The sequence below is a fragment of the Centruroides sculpturatus genome, unplaced genomic scaffold (assembly GCF_000671375.1).
Source record: "Centruroides sculpturatus isolate CEXI.00-Female unplaced genomic scaffold, Cexi_2.0 scaffold2166, whole genome shotgun sequence".
In the NCBI taxonomy this organism is placed as follows: Eukaryota; Metazoa; Arthropoda; class Arachnida; order Scorpiones; family Buthidae; genus Centruroides; species Centruroides sculpturatus.
The window spans coordinates 14,567-34,067 of record NW_019386430.1 but is presented as its reverse complement, the minus strand read 5'-3'; the positions used below and the strand labels follow the sequence as shown (position 1 = coordinate 34,067).

The 19,501-nt window shown below is 31.7% G+C and overlaps 1 protein-coding gene across 1 annotated transcript in view; it reads right to left on the bottom strand.

Moving 5' to 3' along the window:
• LOC111614937 (multidrug resistance-associated protein 4-like) overlaps positions 1-19,501 on the bottom strand; it is a 28,838-nt gene that overhangs the window by 7,441 nt on the left and 1,896 nt on the right. The window contains exons 2-9 of the mRNA XM_023356310.1: positions 14,985-15,095; positions 11,155-11,260; positions 10,856-11,074; positions 6,927-7,016; positions 5,190-5,353; positions 2,652-2,777; positions 1,941-2,190; positions 647-760 (exon numbers count right to left, since the gene is read on the bottom strand). Of these exons, the coding sequence (XP_023212078.1) occupies positions 647-760; positions 1,941-2,190; positions 2,652-2,777; positions 5,190-5,353; positions 6,927-7,016; positions 10,856-11,074; positions 11,155-11,260; positions 14,985-15,095 (1,180 nt within the window). The remainder of the gene's footprint in view (positions 1-646; positions 761-1,940; positions 2,191-2,651; positions 2,778-5,189; positions 5,354-6,926; positions 7,017-10,855; positions 11,075-11,154; positions 11,261-14,984; positions 15,096-19,501) is intronic.

Below are 19,501 nucleotides of genomic sequence, written 5' to 3'. Positions count from 1 at the left end.
CAGCAGCATGCCTGTATTCAACGGCCATAAAAATGATTTATATTAATGATGTCTCCAAAGTTCAACGAAGTTTTTGCAGAAAAATAATTTATCAGAAATCGCGGCCGCCGTTTGGTACGCTGCTCCGCGACGAAAACAAGCTTAAGCAATGGCGACGTCGAACGGTGCACACTCGGTAAGTAATCCTACAATTTTTTGTTTATAGCATAGTTTATACGGATTATTCCCAAAAAATATACGTGTTTTGGAAATGTTTAGTCGAATTAGTCTAAGAATCGATTAATTTTATAGAAGAAAACCTTTCAAACAGCCGTAGTCCGTAAAGTGCATACGTGCCGGGCTGTGATTGGCAAGGACTCGTACAAAATGGATTCATGAAGAACGGAACGTATCTACCGTGTTATAGGGTGGTCAACTGTATTCAGGACTTGTTATACTAAAGGAGTAGACTATTAGTTCACAAGAATTTCCAAAGTGGACATAAGCATAATATAACGAATTAAGGACAAGGAGCACTTATTAATCTTCTAATTGATGACTATTATTGTTAATTGATCGACTTTAAATGTATCGAGTATACGAATTGTAAAACATATTATTTTTATTGAAGATCTTATATTAATTTAAATTTGAAGTCATGTCTTACTTTTTTCCAAGCAGCTATGACACTATCCATCCGTATTTTACATTCGGTTAAATTTTCTCTCTCTCCTATGGTTTTGATAGCGTTGTCCTCTCTTTCTTGAAGGAGGAGAAAATCCTAAATTAAAATTTCAAAAATGTTAGTGCTTTTAATACAGTATACTCAATAAGCTCGAGATGAACTAGGCAATTAAGTCGGTTTTCGACTCCTCCAAGATCCACTTCGGGCGATTGAAAAACTCCGGAAATTTTTTAAACAGCCGATTTATCGATAAACACTTAATCCATTGATTAAGTGTGGCATTAGGTGTTTAAGTTGATTTTTAATTTTTTTCAAGATCTTTTGCTTTGTTGGTAAAACTTGCGCTGAATAATTGTATAGTACGAGTTCTCTGACATTAGCGAAATTAGTCATTAGGACACGAACAAGCTAGTCCAAGAACCAAAAGCACTAATTTTTCACCATTGGAACAGCTGAAGGATAGTGAAAATGTCAGGCCATCATTCTGGGGAATCTGGGATTGATTTCGGGCAAGACAATCTCCGATAATTCTTTTTATGAGATAGTCTAGTAAAAAGAATCCATTATATATAACGTACATCTCCCGATTGCTACGGGCTTGACCAAACTTGTATGGGCATAACAAGCCCGTCTAAAAATCCCATATGAAAAACAGAATGTAAGAAAAAACACAAAATAGTGATTCTGTCTCTATTTGAAGAATTCTAATTGCTTTATAATAATAGAGATCAACGTATTCTGATCGTATTTCTTAAAATAATTTTGAAAATTCCTGATTGTCAAAAGTATTCAATTATATTCCTTGGTTTTTGCTGAAATCAAGTTCATCAAACAATAATATTAAAATGAATTCGTGTCTTATGTCCATCGTCACGCGACATTCGTTAATTTTAAAAGATTCAAACTCTTTCATAAAAAACAGATTTTCATGATCCATGGTAAAATAGGTAAATAAAAGAAATTCATATACAAGTGGAATCGTGATTTCAAGCTCCATTCAGATATTGTTTGTACTGTACATGCAAATTTTTATAGGTTTTCATTGTAAAGATTTCGGGTTTGTTGTAAAATTTAACAGAGAATATAGTCTATTCAGTAACTTTTCTGGTCTAGGCAGGCTTTCAATTTATTCAGATTTCGTTACGGACAAGTGTTAATATTTGATATCTTTATCCAAAACAATATTAATAATTATATGTTGATATCTTCGAATTATATCTAAATTAGTATTGCTGTAATCAAATGTGAAAAGAATAATTTAAAAATTGTTCTTTACCTCTATCCTTTTTAACGAAACCAAAATTTCTGCAACAAAACCTACTGCTTGAGAAAACAGAGTAACAATGTTGCTGTAGATATACATTGAAAATGTCATTGTGACGAATATAATTTCGGCATTTAACCGTCCTCCATTTAAAAAGAATGCGAGATATGTGAGAAGAATGAATAATTTCGATATAGGATACGCCAATATATAAGATATTCCGCTTGCGTATAAAAACATTCGAATTTTTTTCATTTCTTTCCTGCAAATAGAAACAATTAAATAATACAATTGCAGAGCTCCAAAAATAATTATCTAAAACACATTAGCGTATAGAAATTGCAATAAAACCAGTGTAAACAGGAATCGGATGGTGTCAAATATTTCCTAAAGTTTGTGGTTTATGCTCTGAACAGGGTTTACTTCTTAAAACAAAAATACAGTCGATTCCTCTATAACACTGTCGATTATTCCGTTTTATATGAATTCCATGTTGTACGAATCACTTAGATTTTACAAATTCGTGAGCCGTTCTCAGCCCGGTACACGTATTTGTAAAATCTAAGTGACTCGTACAACATGGAATTCATATAAAACGGAATAATCGACAGTGTTATAGGGGGATCGACTGTACTTTTTGGAAAATTTTTTTCTGTTCAAGTAGTTATTCGTTTTATTTTGGTTCCGTTTTAAACAGGTTTTACTGTATTTCACTGCACTTACATTCTGATTTTTTCTATTAATGCGGCATATGGCATTTCCCAGGTGTACATCTTGATCAACCTCATATCAGCAATCATCTCGTTCAACAGATTCAATCTTTCGTCTCCCAATACAGCTGCTTGTAATCTATTATGGAATTATATTTAAATATATATAAATATATACTGTTATGAATTTATATAAAATTTAATTCTAGTTATATATTTTACATCTAAACAAAATGTTATATTGAAGCAAAGACCTTCGTTTACCTAGAACTAAATATTACAAAAGTTTTGTTTAATGTATTTCAATAACTTTTTATACTAACCTCCCCTGCAAAAAGCTCGAAATACAAGTTCTTAGATAAAGAGCGAATGTATGAGTTTTATTGAATGGAATTTGTATACTTTGAGTGTGATATGCAAATATAGAAACATCACTACAGTACAGTACACATTGATTCTGTTCGAAATATACAAATCAGATGTCCTTAGATAGATATATTAATCTCTATATTTTGTTCTGCGGTACTGTAATGTGCCAAGGTTATCGGAACGAAATCCTTAACTCATTTGTTCGACTTCGTGTGGATGCAATTGGTTCTGAGTTCGTTCTTATGGCCGTACAGAAATCGTACAGTAACTTACGCGATTACCTAATAACGGAGAGAATTCATCCAATGAAGTGACCAGCGTATTCATCAGTTTTGTATTTTATATAGCATGTGTAAGACGGTCTCAACAGAGCAGTGGCTTCCCGCCAAACTTTTCCAAAGAGATCTGAAGAGCCCCAACATGCTCTCATACAACAGTGAGGATGTTTGCTTTCTGACTTCATTGATCACCTGATAGTTGACATATTCCATATTAACAAACATTCCTTCGTTCACAAATGTAACGTGTCATTTTGAACATTTCTTTAATATTTTAGAATGTCATACTTTACATTCGAAACTTTTTTGTGTGTTAATATTAAGCAGAGTCAACGATATATATATCAATGGTAATAGCTGTTGGAGCGAAGTTAGCAGAAATTAGTATGTCAAATATAGAGAAAGAAATAACAAACTTAAAAGTATATTGTTTTATGCCAGGATGTTGATGATATTTTCTAAAGATCCTCCTCCATCCATCTCCGATTACCTCGAAGAGTCATTATTGATCCTCCATCTCAAGACCTCATCACCAACTAGAATAACAAGTTCAAGTCGAGATAGTATAGTCGATTATTGTAAACTCTCTCTCTCCACGAATTAGAAGACAAGGTAGAAATTTCTTATCGTAATTTTTGCTCTGTTCTAAGTTTTATTAAATTTTTATTTTGTTGATTTATTATGGTCTTCTCACGTGAAGTAAACCTGAAAAACTTTTCACGTGGCCAGCCCGTTGGCGAAGCGCGAACGAGTCTTTAGTAATATGATTACAAAAGTAACAAATGATTAATTCTGCAGGAAAAGCATTATGACTTGTACAACAGTGATGTAAATTTAAAAAAACATTTAATATCTATACAGAATTATATTTACTTTCTTGAAAGACTAACTCTGATGCTTCTTTAATTAGTCTGATAATCAGGAGCGGATCTACATAGGGACTAATAGGGCTTAAGTCAAAATTGAATTGTTATCATAAATTTTTAATACGTTTTAATTAACAATGAGCACTTATCGTATTGTAAAAATTAGTATAAATTATTATAAATTATCATTATTATTATATTATTAATATTTAGTATTATTTGTTTTATTGTAATCGATGTAACGTAATTGGTCAGTAATTAATCAATGTATATATTTTTTTATTTCTTATGTTTTTTTATACAAGATACAAAGTTTGTCATTCAACACAATTTCGTAAATAAATAAATTTCAACTCTGATTTTAATGTTATTAAAAATGAATTTTAAACCCCAATTTAAAGATTTTTAATCTAACAAAAGCGCCCATTGGACTTCGATAAGCGCTAGATCTTGAAAAACCTAGATCCTCCCCTGCTGATAATGATACGGTGTCTGATTATATCACGTTTACAAAGAATAAAAATCCTACACGAACATTATTTAACATATTATTGCACCAAATAAACATCCACCATAACCTTTATGTAAAATTTCACACAAATTACACACGCTCCAAAATGAAAAGCATGTTTCTAAATGTAGTTTTTCGCTTATACAAACACTATTTTAATTAATGCCTGATTTTTTATCCTCTGGTTAATATGATGAGTTTTTAATCATAATGAATTCGGTCAGGCCCATAAAGGCATGTCTACATATTTTGGCCCTCATCTAGGATTTGTGTATTATACATCCTAAAATTTCTTGGGTCTGCTCGATGGATTCGAGCCCTGGCATCTTAGATAATTCTGCTAACAGATTGGTCATCGTACCATTTCTAATGTCAGTTAATGTAGCATAGATTTCGATTAAGTACATTAAATTTTACGTATGTTAAATGCATCAATTCCACCTTAATTAATGATTACTAAATAATGAATGATTTCTTTATTTTATTTACAGATAATTTACAATTATATAATTTAAAATAATAGTTACCTCAATTTTGAATATAGTTTACTCAAAGCAATTTGTATAGGAAAATAGAGAAATATGACCAAGAATCCAATTAGAATAGTCCATCCATAATATTTCCACAACATGACTATCGAAGTAATAATGAAGAAAGGCGATGTAAATAAAACTGGAAGGCAGATAACTTTCTGTAATAAATGAAAGTGTTTCATATATACCGATAAATAACTATTAACTCGATTAAAATTAATATAAATTTAAGAATAATTATTTCGGACATCATAAAGTATTGTATATCATGAACATATTAAGTATAAACGAGCTACTTTTGTTTTTGCATTAGATTATTATTCTAGTAGTTACAATATTAGTCAGCTTAATTATTTATTTATATAGTCATCTAAAGGGGAGTTTTGGACTATTAAACAAATCGTTATGTCTTTCTAAACCGTCTGTTTATTAAAGTTTAAGAATTACTCGGAAGCAACTTTAATTTCCAGATGTTTTATTACAAATTAGTCCAAAAGTTTATTTTTAGATAGACGCACGCAATACTTTTTAATTTCTGACTCCTAGGTCTAAATTCCCTTAGGTTCTCTTGTCGCATCAAAGAGCATAGACATTGTCACCGTAATACCTTTCTATATCGAAAGCGAAGTTATACACCCCTTTTCTACTTTCCTCGCCGATATAGATAACAGAGATAGTATGGAGATCGGTCAAAAACAACCCCCTGTCCATATGTTTAAGATTTAGTGAACCTTGAAACGGTGAAAAACGGAAAACATTCAGAGGTTTCTTTTCTGTATGTATGGGTGTTAATGGGTATGTATATTTGTGTGTGTGTGTGTGTGTGGTATGAATTGTTTTCTTGTTTGAAGCATAATAACTCTTGTGCTTGCGAAAATTTCTAAAATTTTGCAGAATGGTTTCTGTATTAAAAAGATTTATGCTAATAAATTTTGGGGGTCGACGGTGTGAAGAGATGAACATTGGTCGTTTATAGTGATGAGGCAAAGTTTGAAGTCTGCACTGAAAGCAAGAGGAAAAATTTATCAGAAAACCAGAAGAGGCATTCCATTGTGACTGTGTGCTGCATGGTATAAAAGTCGCAGCTAGCATTATATTGGGGGGTGACGTGTCAGCCAAAGTGTAGCAAATTTTTATTTTAATAAACGATCAGTGAATGCAGCAAAACACCAACAAATTCTTGACGAAAACCTGCTATCGTTATTAAAAATTACAATATCACAAACATATTTTTTTCCAGCAGATTACTGCAAGATGACACACTTCTAAAACCATCGACACTAGGCTGGCCGAACATAATATTAAAACATTAAAATGCTCGCGTAGCAGTCTTAATTTTTCTCCTGTAGAGAATATGTGATATAGAATTAAAAACGTTTTGAGAAAAAGTCCTCATGAAAGTGTGCATGGTTAAGCAGAAAATCAAGCAAATTTTCGGAAGAAATCAGTCGAAATGAAGGACAGGCTCTTCTAGACACAATGAACGATCGTGTGAAAGCTGTTGTATAAGTTAATATTTAAAATATTCAGTTATAATCAAGGTTTAGCAATGTATAATACAGTATTTCTAAGTATAAAATATATATCTGTTTGAGATTACTGAAAATATATTAAAATAGCTTTTTATCCGAGGTATTTTTGTCGAGATTGTATAATACACAGGCGATATATATGGGTTTATGTGGTATATATTAATTAAACAAGTTGTTTATAAAATTATTTTTTACTTACATTTTGGAATTTGCCGACGTCGTTTGCTAGAAGATTTACCATTTGTCCCACATTCGATCTTTCCAGAGACGAAGGACTTAACCTAATTGCCTGAAAATGAAAATTTTACTTAGAATGAATATCTTCGGAAAATTATATCATCATTTAATGAAAAAATACGACTATAATATTTCGTAAAGTTTTCAAACAAACTAATCCATTAAATTTTCTAATAACTTGTCTAAGATATAATTCATCATCAACTTCCTTCGGTATTTTGCAGTTAAAATCTTCTAACTTTATTTTATATTCTTAACAGTAACACTTATCATTTGACAATCCATAATACTTTTTCAATAATTATTATTAAATAAAAAATTTCTTATGATTTTACTGAAGGCCATTGCTTTAAAACGGTTTTAAGCAGCTGAAGAGGGGTCTATTATCCAAACTGCATCCTGCAGTATGATTTGTCGTTAGGTGAATATTATCTTTGAATGCACGCATTCGACAGGAGCTTGAAGAACTATCATACTACAACTGTTCACTTACGTAAAGGTGATTCATTTAAAAGAATTTCAAAATCGAACAGAAATTAGATAAAATACAAAAAGTGCAACTCTGTGGACTCGTATTAATTACATTGAATTGAAATAAAATTGACGAGTTTCTTCCATTTTATAATTTGTTATATAAATGACTACTAGGACAGATCTTATTAATAGGAGTTATTGTACTGACGTTCGGTTTCTTCACTTGATGAAAACAATCTTTATTGTTCATCTGGTATTTCTCCTGTACACACTTTATATGTTTCGGACCTTCGGGTTCCTCTTCAGCACGTTTACAAAATACGGTACTGAAAACCAAATTTTTAAAAATTTACGACAATACAATATATTAAGAATACCGACCAATAATATATAGATTTCAGCATGACTTGCACAGAAGAACTCCTATCATAATACCACAATTATGATAGGAGTTCTTCTGTGTATTTATTTACATATCGAAGTAATTAACAAAAGAGAAATCGTATGTCATGCTGAAATCTATATATTATTGGTCGGTATTTAATATATTGTATTGTCGTAAATTTTTAAAAATTTGGTTTTCAGCACCGTATTTTGTAAACCTGCTGAAGAGGAACCTGAAGGTTCGAAACACAAATAAAGTGTGTACGGGAGAAATACCAGATGAACAATAAAGATTGTTTGTTTTCTCTGAATAAGTTTTCCTTAATTGAAGAAACCGAACGTCAGTACAATAAGTCCTATTAATAAGATCTGTCCTAGTAGACATTTATATAACAAACTGTATAAAATAAGGACATAAAGGGATATGAATTATTTTTTGCATTTTAGTTGTCGATAACATTTTAGCAATGCATTGTTTACCAACGAAAAAAATATCACTGTAGTGTAACTGGATGTCATCCTTACACAGCACCAAAGAGGTGCCGCTTCAAGATGACACCACCTGTGACCAAGAAGCAATGACGGCGAGGTTGTTGTTGTTGTTGTTGAAAGGTCAAGCGAGCTGAAGTTCTGAAATTACTTTTTGAGCAGTAGATCTTCCGAAAATGGTTCTGACAGAAATAGTTCGTAGCTTGTAGATATAGTCACCGACAAGAGAGATGATGCATTAGTGGCTGAGATATACGGCGATATAATATCGAAAAGGGTTTCGACAGGACAACACACGAGTAATCCGATCAAAAACTAAACGATGAGTGACTCAACTGGTGGCTAGTTGTCGTATTGAAATGATGAAATCGGCACAGCAGATGAAAAGGTTGCGAGAAAGAGTCTTTATCAACAATGAAAACTTAAAGGAAGATATACTGTCAGGCATGAAAGTTGAGAGATATTCGACAAAGTTATTATTATGATGTTAATTCGTCTACTTTGAAGTCCGGATTCTCACAGTAGTATTTTAAATAAACAATAAATAATACTTTTCGTAGAACATTATTGCAGAAAACAAAGTTTCATTCAAAATCCTCGAATACATCAACAGATTTTTCAACCACTTACCCTCAGCAGTAACGTAAACCACAACAACAACATATTTTGCCAAGGAAAACGTTTAATAATCACTAAAATTTTCTATTTATTTTACAAACCATCCTCGAGCAATATATTACATTCAATCGTTAGAATATAACATTCTAACGTCGTTTCGAATATAATAAATTTAACTATGAATTTTCAGCAAACAATTCTCAAAAGACGACCGTTACACAAAATCAAATCACGTGAATTATCAAAATTGAAACATAAAATATAATTACAAGAAATATGTTAATATATAAAGCGAAGCCAAAAATGAAAATGAAATATTGCTTCGTTTGACCGATGGACAATGTATAAATTGGTATGCTTTAATTTTTTCTAATGCATTTCTAAGAAGTTTGTAAATGGTGGATATTCTTCTGAATACCAATTCTGTTTCTTTACGAACTGCAATTTCATTCATTAAGTTTTTATCGCCATGCTGAAAGATTACAATCAGCGTGAAAATACATATTGGAAAAAAGACTAAAGCATATCAATTTATAGATTGCCCCTCAGTAAAACGAAGCAATATTACTTTTTCATTTTTGGCTTCATATTATTTAACACATTTCTTGTAATTATTGTGAGGCCAAACATTCCCCCCTAAGAAAATTATTGTTATTGTATCTACACTGTGTTTCAGTTAAACGTTTCAGAACTTATAAGAGGGGTAGGGTGCATTATCTGTATAATTTTAGTTTTAATCACTATATTTTAATGTTTCTGCTAATAATATATTTGCTTTAATTAAAATTTACAATTAACTGTTATAAATCTCACAACATTCGAAAGAAAAGATGAGAGGATGCCTGTCTTTTCCCCCTTTTTCAATGGTGTTATATGACCGATGGTATGTTATCCATGCACATCAATTTTCTTTGGCAAGAGAGGAGAAGGACTACTAGATGATCAATCATACATTTTACAAATGACTTCACCTTCCTCCAGAACAAAAGCATGATTGGTCAAAAACAAAGAATAAAACAGAAAGAAGTGACGAAAATTAACAGAGTGAGACAGGATTAAGAGACTGACTGACTGATTGGCCGGACGGGGGATTGAATGGACAAGAGACAACCGACCTAGTGAAGGATCAAGTAAAGGAGAAAGAAGACGAAAAGGAAAAACAGAACAAGGAGAGAAAGTGAAGAAAAAAGAGAAGACAACTCTTTTCCTAGTATGTTGTGAGTTGTGCATTTTGAATACCCCCATTAGGTACCACCTCGTTTTATAGATAGAAATAGGCCAATTTCTTAATTTTTTCAGAACTTTGTTTTTCGATAATAAACTTTTCTTATTTGTACTTGACTCTGCATTCATCCTCCTGAGAGGCTCATTCCTTGACTTCGGAGTGACTCTTACCCTCGCGCCGTAAATATTTGTTTCTTTGTCTAAATCGGAGATGTGTCCGACAAAACACATGTAGTGTAAGACACTATCCCAAACTTGCATGATTTAATTTTTGACGGCCCTCGACTTCCACATTATATTTTATCTTTTAACTTTGATTATTTATGTGATTTGATTTTGTGTAACGTTCCTCTTTTGATAAATTGTCTGGTGTACCTTTATTCCTATTTAAATTTATTATATTCGAAATTACGAATGTAATATAACGCATGAAGATGTTTGTAAAACAAGCTGAAAACGTTCGTAATTATTCAACGTTTTCCTTCATTGTATGTTATTTATACAAAGTGATATTTCATTTCTTCACAATATATCTCAAACAACTTTCAAAAATAAAATTACAGAACAATGGGTTGCTAGAAAATTTTTTTTACAAATAGTTTGCATTTGTAGTTAATTTATTCGATCCATTTAATAAAACTGTACTATTGTATGAAACATATAAATTTACTTATAGTACTGTACATTATATTTGCTACTCACCTTTCTATATATAATAGTGCAGAAAGCTATCCTTAACTTCATTGCATATAATTCAGTTATAAACACACTAATGTTATATGTACAGAAATAAATCGCAAGTAGGATAAAAAATCCCGCAACTGTAGCATAGAACTTGTATTGATTCCATTCCTCTCTGTTCTCAAAATAATTTATTATTAATCCTACGAAGTATGCTTGGCCCGCAATTAACGCTGTCATCTGCGGACGAACATAAATATTAGTTATTTCACATTATTTTAAAACATTCTTTATGTCTTTCAAATCGGTTATCGTAATACCTGAATGAGTACAAGTAGAATAATTATTAAGTATTTCCAACCAATAAAACGTAATAAAGCTTTCAGTATGCTCGAATTCTTCTTCTGCAATTCCTGGTTCCATTCTCTGAAATGAAATTGCAATACAATATTTCAATCGTCAGGCTATTCTAGAATTTTTGTAAACTTATAAATCAATATAGTGCACTTAAAACTATCACTTTATTTTGGAAATACAGTAAAAGGTTATTTATATTTAATATTTAGACACGTGGTGCGCTAAAGATCCAGAGCCAAATTTAAAACATAATGGGGAGTGCTTATATATATATACGTTATTACACGACAGATGAGGGATGTAATGTTAACACAGTATAAGCATGTAATGTTTCATTTTAGACTGACGTGAGTAAATAGCATGCACGAACATGTCATAAATCATAGATTTTCAGTAACGTGTGTTGTTACAAAGTGTACAGTAATGTCTGCAGCGAACAGATGGCATTTATCTTACTGAATTATGTATTATATACTAAAGTTTACAATATTTCTGAGTTTTTAACGACCACACTCCACTCTAAGTAAGTACGCAACAGATTAAGAGATGATAGTGTTAAAGTTAGTATTAACTTAATGGATTTAAAATGTACCTGTCACAGTCATTGATACACTCGGCTTTATAAATCGTAACTTTAAAAAATAATCAAGGAGCGAGTTGCTTAAGTTTCCCGGCAATATTTGGTAACGCCATCCGTTACGATATTTAATTTAAAAAACTTTTTATATGTTTTAATTATTATAAAAAACGCAAAGTGCTTAATTTAGAGGATAGAGACAAGTTTTGTAAATAATTAAATGTTAATAACGAGTAAAATCGTTAATAAGTCCAACTCTACTGGTCATATAACACAGCCTCCTTTATCTCCCCACCCCCTTGACTTTTAACTGTAAAAATTTAATTAATTGCGTCAATATTCCTAATAAATAAACTTCTCTGCAAAATTTCAGAAATTTTCAACAGAAACCATAGGAGTTATTAAACTTCAAAGAGCGTGAACAAATCGTGCCACACACAACTAACATAACGAAGAAACCAAGTAAGAGATAACAGCCAAAGTAGAAAGCGGGCGCGAGATGTCTGATGTTACTAGGCATTATGGCTCGAATAGGTCTACAGTTAGGCACAATCTTAGCTATGAAAGATATATCGAAAAGTCTCGAGCTGCTTATGGAGTAATGAAAATCACATCTGAGAAATAAAGAGCATTTTAGAGCTCATAATGGAACCACAAACTGATCTGAACGACAGAACTCTGAGAACTCTCAAATGAAAAATACCAAGAAACTCGGCGAGATGTGTTTTCTTTTGAAAAAGAAGAAGACGAAAGAGGACCAATGTCGACATTTGCTACTAAAGATCTTTTGAAGAAGTGGGAGGATGTCGGAACAACGATCATCCGAGTGGCATCCAAACCAGAATAAGGTTAATGGGGTTGGAGATCTCTACAATTACAATACTATTAATTACTTCCGAAAAATCCCGAAGAAAAGAGAAAAGCGATCGACATTGGACAGATTCTTTAACCCCCACAAACGGAAAAAATATGACTAATAAAAATGCAAGAGTGTGTGTGTATATATATTTGGTTAATGTTCCAAAATGGCGAAACTTCCGGCAATCTCGATTCAGGGCATTCGGTGGAATAGTTGACAGAGGGAGCTATCTGATACAACGCCTGACGAAATATGCAAATTTGTTGAACGATCCATAAAATGTGTTTGTGCGTAAATATGCAAATTATTAGATATGACGTAGTAGATGAATGTTTCTCGCGAAAGTATGCAAATTAATAATGAGATGTTTGCGAAGGTTTGTCGTTGCATGTTTTGTGTACTCTATGATAGTTTTCTCTATACTATTTTTACACAAGCAAGTTATTCAGGTAAAATCTAATCTTAAATTTTTTTTATTAAATATTACGATAATTTTTGTTAATTTTTAATTTTTTTATGTTTATGCTTCTAACACAATAAAGTGTTATAAATTAAGACACTTGGCGTTATAAATTAAGACACTTTTAATTTTTTGTTTAATGGTAATACAGCGATAACGAGTTCTGTAGACATCAATTCCGACGAATTTTGGTCCGGTTGTACAACCCACAAATTTTACGTTAGTATTCTGCTTACGAAGGAACCTTTAAGGGCAAATGTGACAATATTTCCTGGGATGGAATTTTCTCGTTCATATGGCATTATCTTTGGAATGTACGTCAACAAATTCGGCTGTTGCTGCAGGTATTTCTAGAAAGGCTGGCATCGATTGGTCAAACCACATACGCTTATTTATGCTTATAGCCTTGAATAACATGACATTATTTAAAATAGGAGGTCCTAATAAAACTGTCGAATTATAGTAATATGCAAACGCAAGTAAGAAAAGGGGCATATACTGAAATCTACAAAATGCGTCATAGGAGGAATACGCAGGGATGACAAAAATTGCTTCATTTGTCAAGTGAATGACAGATATGAAACCACCCTAAATTGGATTGTATCTAAATTTGTAAATTCTGGTAGTCTAATTATCACCGATGAATGGAAGGGATTAATCACATCGACGACATTGAAGCGATAGATATTAATCATAGAACAGTTAATCATTCAAAAAACTTTGTAAACCCCGAAAGGTGATTATACTCAAAACATTGAAAGGTTATGGGGTTATTTAAAAAATAAAAAACCTGCCAAAGCGTTACACGAATGATCTGGCGGACTCATACATGTATTTGTTTATGCATAAGAAGTTCATGAATTGGCCCGCTAAAAAACCCGGAGAAAGATTTCAAATATTTGTAAAACACTCGAGTATGATATATCCAGGTACCGGAAGAACACCAAAATTGCCAGAACCAGAGAATGTTCCCGCCACACCAGTTTCTAATATTAAAAAGAAGGAAACGCGGGAAAGAGGAGGGAAAAGGAGAAGACAACAAAGAAATTGACTAATAAGACATTGAAAAGAACGTCAACGAGTGCAAAGGAATCGACTACGTCAGGGAAGAAACGTAGGAAAGAAAAAAAAAAGATCACTAACGTAAGTAATATTTTTATAAATTTACTAGAATAAGTTATTTTAATTTAGGAGGCGTGTCCTCTCCGTTCAAAACATCGGTTATCGCGCAGTCTCGAGAATAGTTCAAAATGGCGACAGGAAGTTCCGCCATTTTTGAACCATAGGTAACATTAACCATATTTTTTACTATAACATGTACATAAACGTAGTAAAAAAATTTATTTTTTATTTTTTGAAGTCTCCGGAACGAATTAATCAAATTCCTTTAGTAAATCGATAATCGGATAAAGAACAAAGTCTTGGAACCTATTATGTTCGCTAACTAATCACCCACTGTACTTTATCAGACACATCGACTAATTCTCCTAGTTTATGTATTTCAGAGCACTAAACACATTGAATTTAATTAATCATTCACGTGCTTATAAGAACAAAAAACACGATGTAATGCGTTTTTTATATTATTTTGACTGTAAAAAAATTTAAGTAGGCCTAATGAAATTTGAAAGAAATATACTAAAAGTAAATAGTATTGTAATACTCCGATAAAATATTTACTGTAAATGAAATAAATATTATAAATTTTGCTATAAATTTTCATATTGTTAAGTACTGAGCTGAGTATTTTACTACAAAGTAATAAAGAATAAAATGAATATCGCTTATTTTGCTATTTAGTTTTATTACGCTTAACGAAATCACAAATAAAGCTAAAAATAATTAAGTAGCAGTAACTGATATATCCATGTCCACAACTAAATAATAACTAACTTACTTCTGAAGCAGATCGCCGAGATACTCTGAAGTATGATATTTTGAACATTTGTATAAATCTTCTTCCTTTAAAACTCGCTTTCTTCCTTCGTTTATTAGTGGGAAAATCCAACTGAAAAAGAGATAATGGCAAAGAGTTTAATTTGGAGGATAGAGACAGGTTTTATAAAATAAATTGTAAATGCTAATAACGAGTAAAATCGTCGTCAAGTCCAACCGTACTCGAGATATGAAACGACCCCTTTCCCTCTTCACCTGTTCCAGCTTTAACACTAAAATTTAATGGCATCAATTCCCTTATATAACAACCTTCCTACAAAATTTTAGAAAATTTCGACAAAAGACACGACAGTTATTAAAATATAAAAAGAGTGAAAAAAATCGTGCCTCCCACACGAACACCTGACCATACACAAACACAAACTACCATATACATACAGAAAAAAGACCCGAATTTTTTGCATATCTGGGGTTTCAAGGTGCACTGGGCCCTAAAATGTACAAATCTTGATAATATATTTCTCAAGATTTTTACACTTTGGGACTCTGTACACCAAATATTTTTCATTTTAAACGAATGTAATGATAATTTCATAATAATGGAACTTCTTCAGAATCCGTCTACTGTAACAAAGGAGTTTGGCAAGGATGTCCATTGACTCCATTACTATTTTATTTATATATTGATGGTCTGGTAAATAGTTTGAATGAAATTTCAAAATTTAATGGTTTATGGTTAGGAAATGATACATATATTATGGTCCTGCTGTACGCAAATGATGTGGTGATTGTGGCTGACACCCCGTTAGAATTACAGTTGGCAATTGACGGTTTGCTGAGATTTTCGATTGACAGACTTGCAAATTAATATAAAAAAAACTGGAATGGTGGCCTTTCAAAATGGAAATAGAAGATCAAGTAAATTTAACTGGTTTTTGGATAAAGAAGAAATTGAAATAGTTGAGAAATATAAGTATCTGGGTATTTGGTTTAAATATAACCTTAAGTCTTTAAGTGCATAACACTATAAACTACTGGCATGACCTTTATGGGTATGATGCATAAGGTCTAGTAGGGAGTGGTGTTACACTGAAGTTGATGGAATTTCGCTCGTGCAGGGACAGCAAGGAATGGTGGTGTGACCACCTGAAACAAGATGTTAACCCTCGATTATCTCCCTTGAACACAATGTTTAAGTTTATAAAGTAGATCTGCACAGAACTTCTTCTACTTTATGGATCAATTTATCCTTGATGCTGTTGTTAACCATATTGATAAAGTTCCTTCACACTAGTAATAAACAATGAAGACATTGAAATAAACAAATTAACATACGGTTTTACTAATGCAAGAAAAGAAAAAGGGCATAATTATACATATTCATATATATATATATATTGACATAAACAAAGAGAGAGAGGGAAAAAACAATTTACAAATAAAACTATTAAAATAATTACGCGAAGAATGAAAATGAATAAACTACCGATTAAATGAATTTAATCCGCTGCATTAACGTTAAAGGCAGCGTTTATGGTCGGCGTTTTTGGGAGTAGTCTATTATAATTAATAATTTAATTTATTCAAGTAATTGTTTACTCTTTTTTTTGAGTATTGTTTTATAGAATGTTTTGTTTGCTTCGACTATTCGCTGCAGTTTTTTGTGTGTATTTTTATTTCTTTTGTTGAATAATTATTATTGTTGTCGGTATTGTTTGGTATTAGTATTAATATTGTATTGCTCCTTTTTTTCTTTTAACAGGCTAATTTTACGCGCTGTGCTATTAATAATAATGTTAGTATAAATTTAGTAATAATTGATAGAGGAGAAGGTTGTATTATGGAAGCCCATTTTCATTATAGTGAATTGTAAACAAGGTATCATAACTACACCCACATTTTTTTGTGCGAAAAGTACCGATAACGATTAAACTAAATGTTCCTAATTGGATTTTTCGTTAGTGTAACTATAAGTATGGTTTTTGAAGGCTTTTGTACAAACTGTCAGAAAGTAGGATTAGGGAAAACCGGGTGGTAATATGGAACCTTACTGTACGTTTTCAAAAAATACTGTAATGTATCCGAAAACAAATAGGAAAGTACAAGGAATGTTAAATAATTACAAAATTATTTACTGTAATGTATTTTATCGAAAAAATGCTTTTATAATAGAAAAATATGATTTCCATCAACAATATAATATTCCAGCAGCTCTTTTTCGATATTCTAGGGAAGAATTGGCTTTCTACTTAGTGTCTTTTTCACAAATTGTTCCGGACGAATGTCTGCATGCAAATAAAGAGTTCGGAGGAGTTGGGTTCCATATTAAAAGCACCAATGGCATCGCCATCTTGAATTAACTTATGTCTGTCAAGACCAAATTTTAAAAAACGTGAACATCACACAGATTAATATGTACGCCTAAGTCTCTGGAACGGAATACGTTAACCAGTGAACCTACACGATTTATACTTTAAAAATAATTAAATTTACTTAGCATTCAAAACTTGCGAATTTTGAAAAAAAAAAACAAATTTGCTGATTAAATGCGGACAACCGTTTAACTGAAGTAAAACGGGTTTTCCCCTTGCTATGGATGTCTGCCTAGTTCAGTTCAGCCACATTCCTCTACAGTTCNTTAAAAAAAACAAATTTGCTGATTAAATGCGGACAACCGTTTAACTGAAGTAAAACGGGTTTTCCCCTTGCTATGGATGTCTGCCTAGTTCAGTTCAGCCACATTCCTCTACAGTTCGCCTTTATTATCAGTTCGAAATGGGGTGGTTCCATAATACCCGCAATGTTCCATAATACCACCTTCTCCTCTATTATTTTTACTGTGATAATATGCCCGTACATACAGGGTTTCCCTTGTACTATTAAATAAATAAATATAACGTTAAATTATTATTAGTCAAAAATAATTCAGTGAATATTCTGGATCTATAATCGAAGATTTATCAGGTATAAATATACTAACTGATAAATATTCTCATAAATATTCACACCACTCTCTACTAGACCTTATGCATCTCTAATTGCCACGTGTTATGAACGATATTTAAATTGTGCAACGTATACTTTCAACAACTGAATACTTATAAAAAGTCAAATACGTACATTACAGGAAGAAGTCAAGCGTGAAATACTGTATAATGAATACTTTATTTCCTTCGTCCGTTAAATGATTCTTCGTATATTTAATAATACAAGTAAATAAATATCTTTTTTCTATGTATAATTCTGTGTAATTTTATGTTCATGTGCAATCTATTCCCCATTAGCTATATAAAAAGTTCGTAAACTGTTTGAATGGCAATAATATAAACGATAAAATTTTTTACTACAGTACTTACTTGAAATAATAACTTTAAATAACCTAATAAAATTATATTTTTAATTATATTTTGCATAATGTATTAGATTAAACGATAAATTGAACACTCGTCGAATACAGAGTACATCGCGTGTTTGATAAACAAAATACTTTTAATTAAATCCTTTTGATTTATCTCAAGAATCTATTAATTCCTATCAATATATACTGTATGTTTCACAATCTTGTACACGTGGGAAGAATTGCAGTTTTAAATATTAAAAGTTTTAATATAGAATTTGTGTATACACTTGTATTATAACACGAAATGATGGTATAAAAAGTCAGGGGTATTCTTTTAAGAGATTACCCTTGAGCAAATAATTTTTATTACAAAATTTCAATTGTTAATGAAAGAAAATATTACACACTAGAAAAATATACGAGAAAAGACACCAACTGTATCTAATGAGTTACTTCTGTTTTTCCTCTCCATTTTCTATTAATTTGTCTCGTCTACAGTGTTCTATACACTGCATCTGTTGTATTACTCATCAAATCTACAAATCGATCAATCAAATAACGTATAATTATTATTTTGAAGTGTAAAGGTTTAACGAGTTATTTTTGTTGAGAAAACCTTGAAGTTTCGTCAACACGTGTTAAGTACTTAATTCATTTTTCATGTTAAATATAAATTTGTCACAGATAAATTTTAAACTTAACCCTTAACTGGTTTTATGGGGGCCGCGCGGCCCCCACGTGTCATATTTTTACAATTTTCTAAAAATCTAAATATCGTGCGCAGCTGCCATTTTATGTAATCTCATTACGTCGTGACTCTTAGCTAGTGCCAAATGTTCGGCCCTGTAGCACTTACAAGGATGGAGCTACGTACCTTCTGGGGGCCGCGCAGCCCCCACGATACCAGTTACGTTGGTTTTTTGTGGAAATGTGTTTTTATATTTTTTTTATTTTTACAATTATTTAGCAAAGATATCTCAATCTTTCATCAAAAATTCAAAATGACTACCAAAGAATCATTTGAACTGCTAATAGAAGATAATATTATACAAATTGCTAGATCAAGCCGAAATCTCCTGAAAAGAGTATGTTGTCATTTTGTGCTGGAAAAAAAGATGGTAAATATGCTACTAAGTGCAACAGTTGTTTGAAATTTATTTGCAAAGTGCATAGTACTA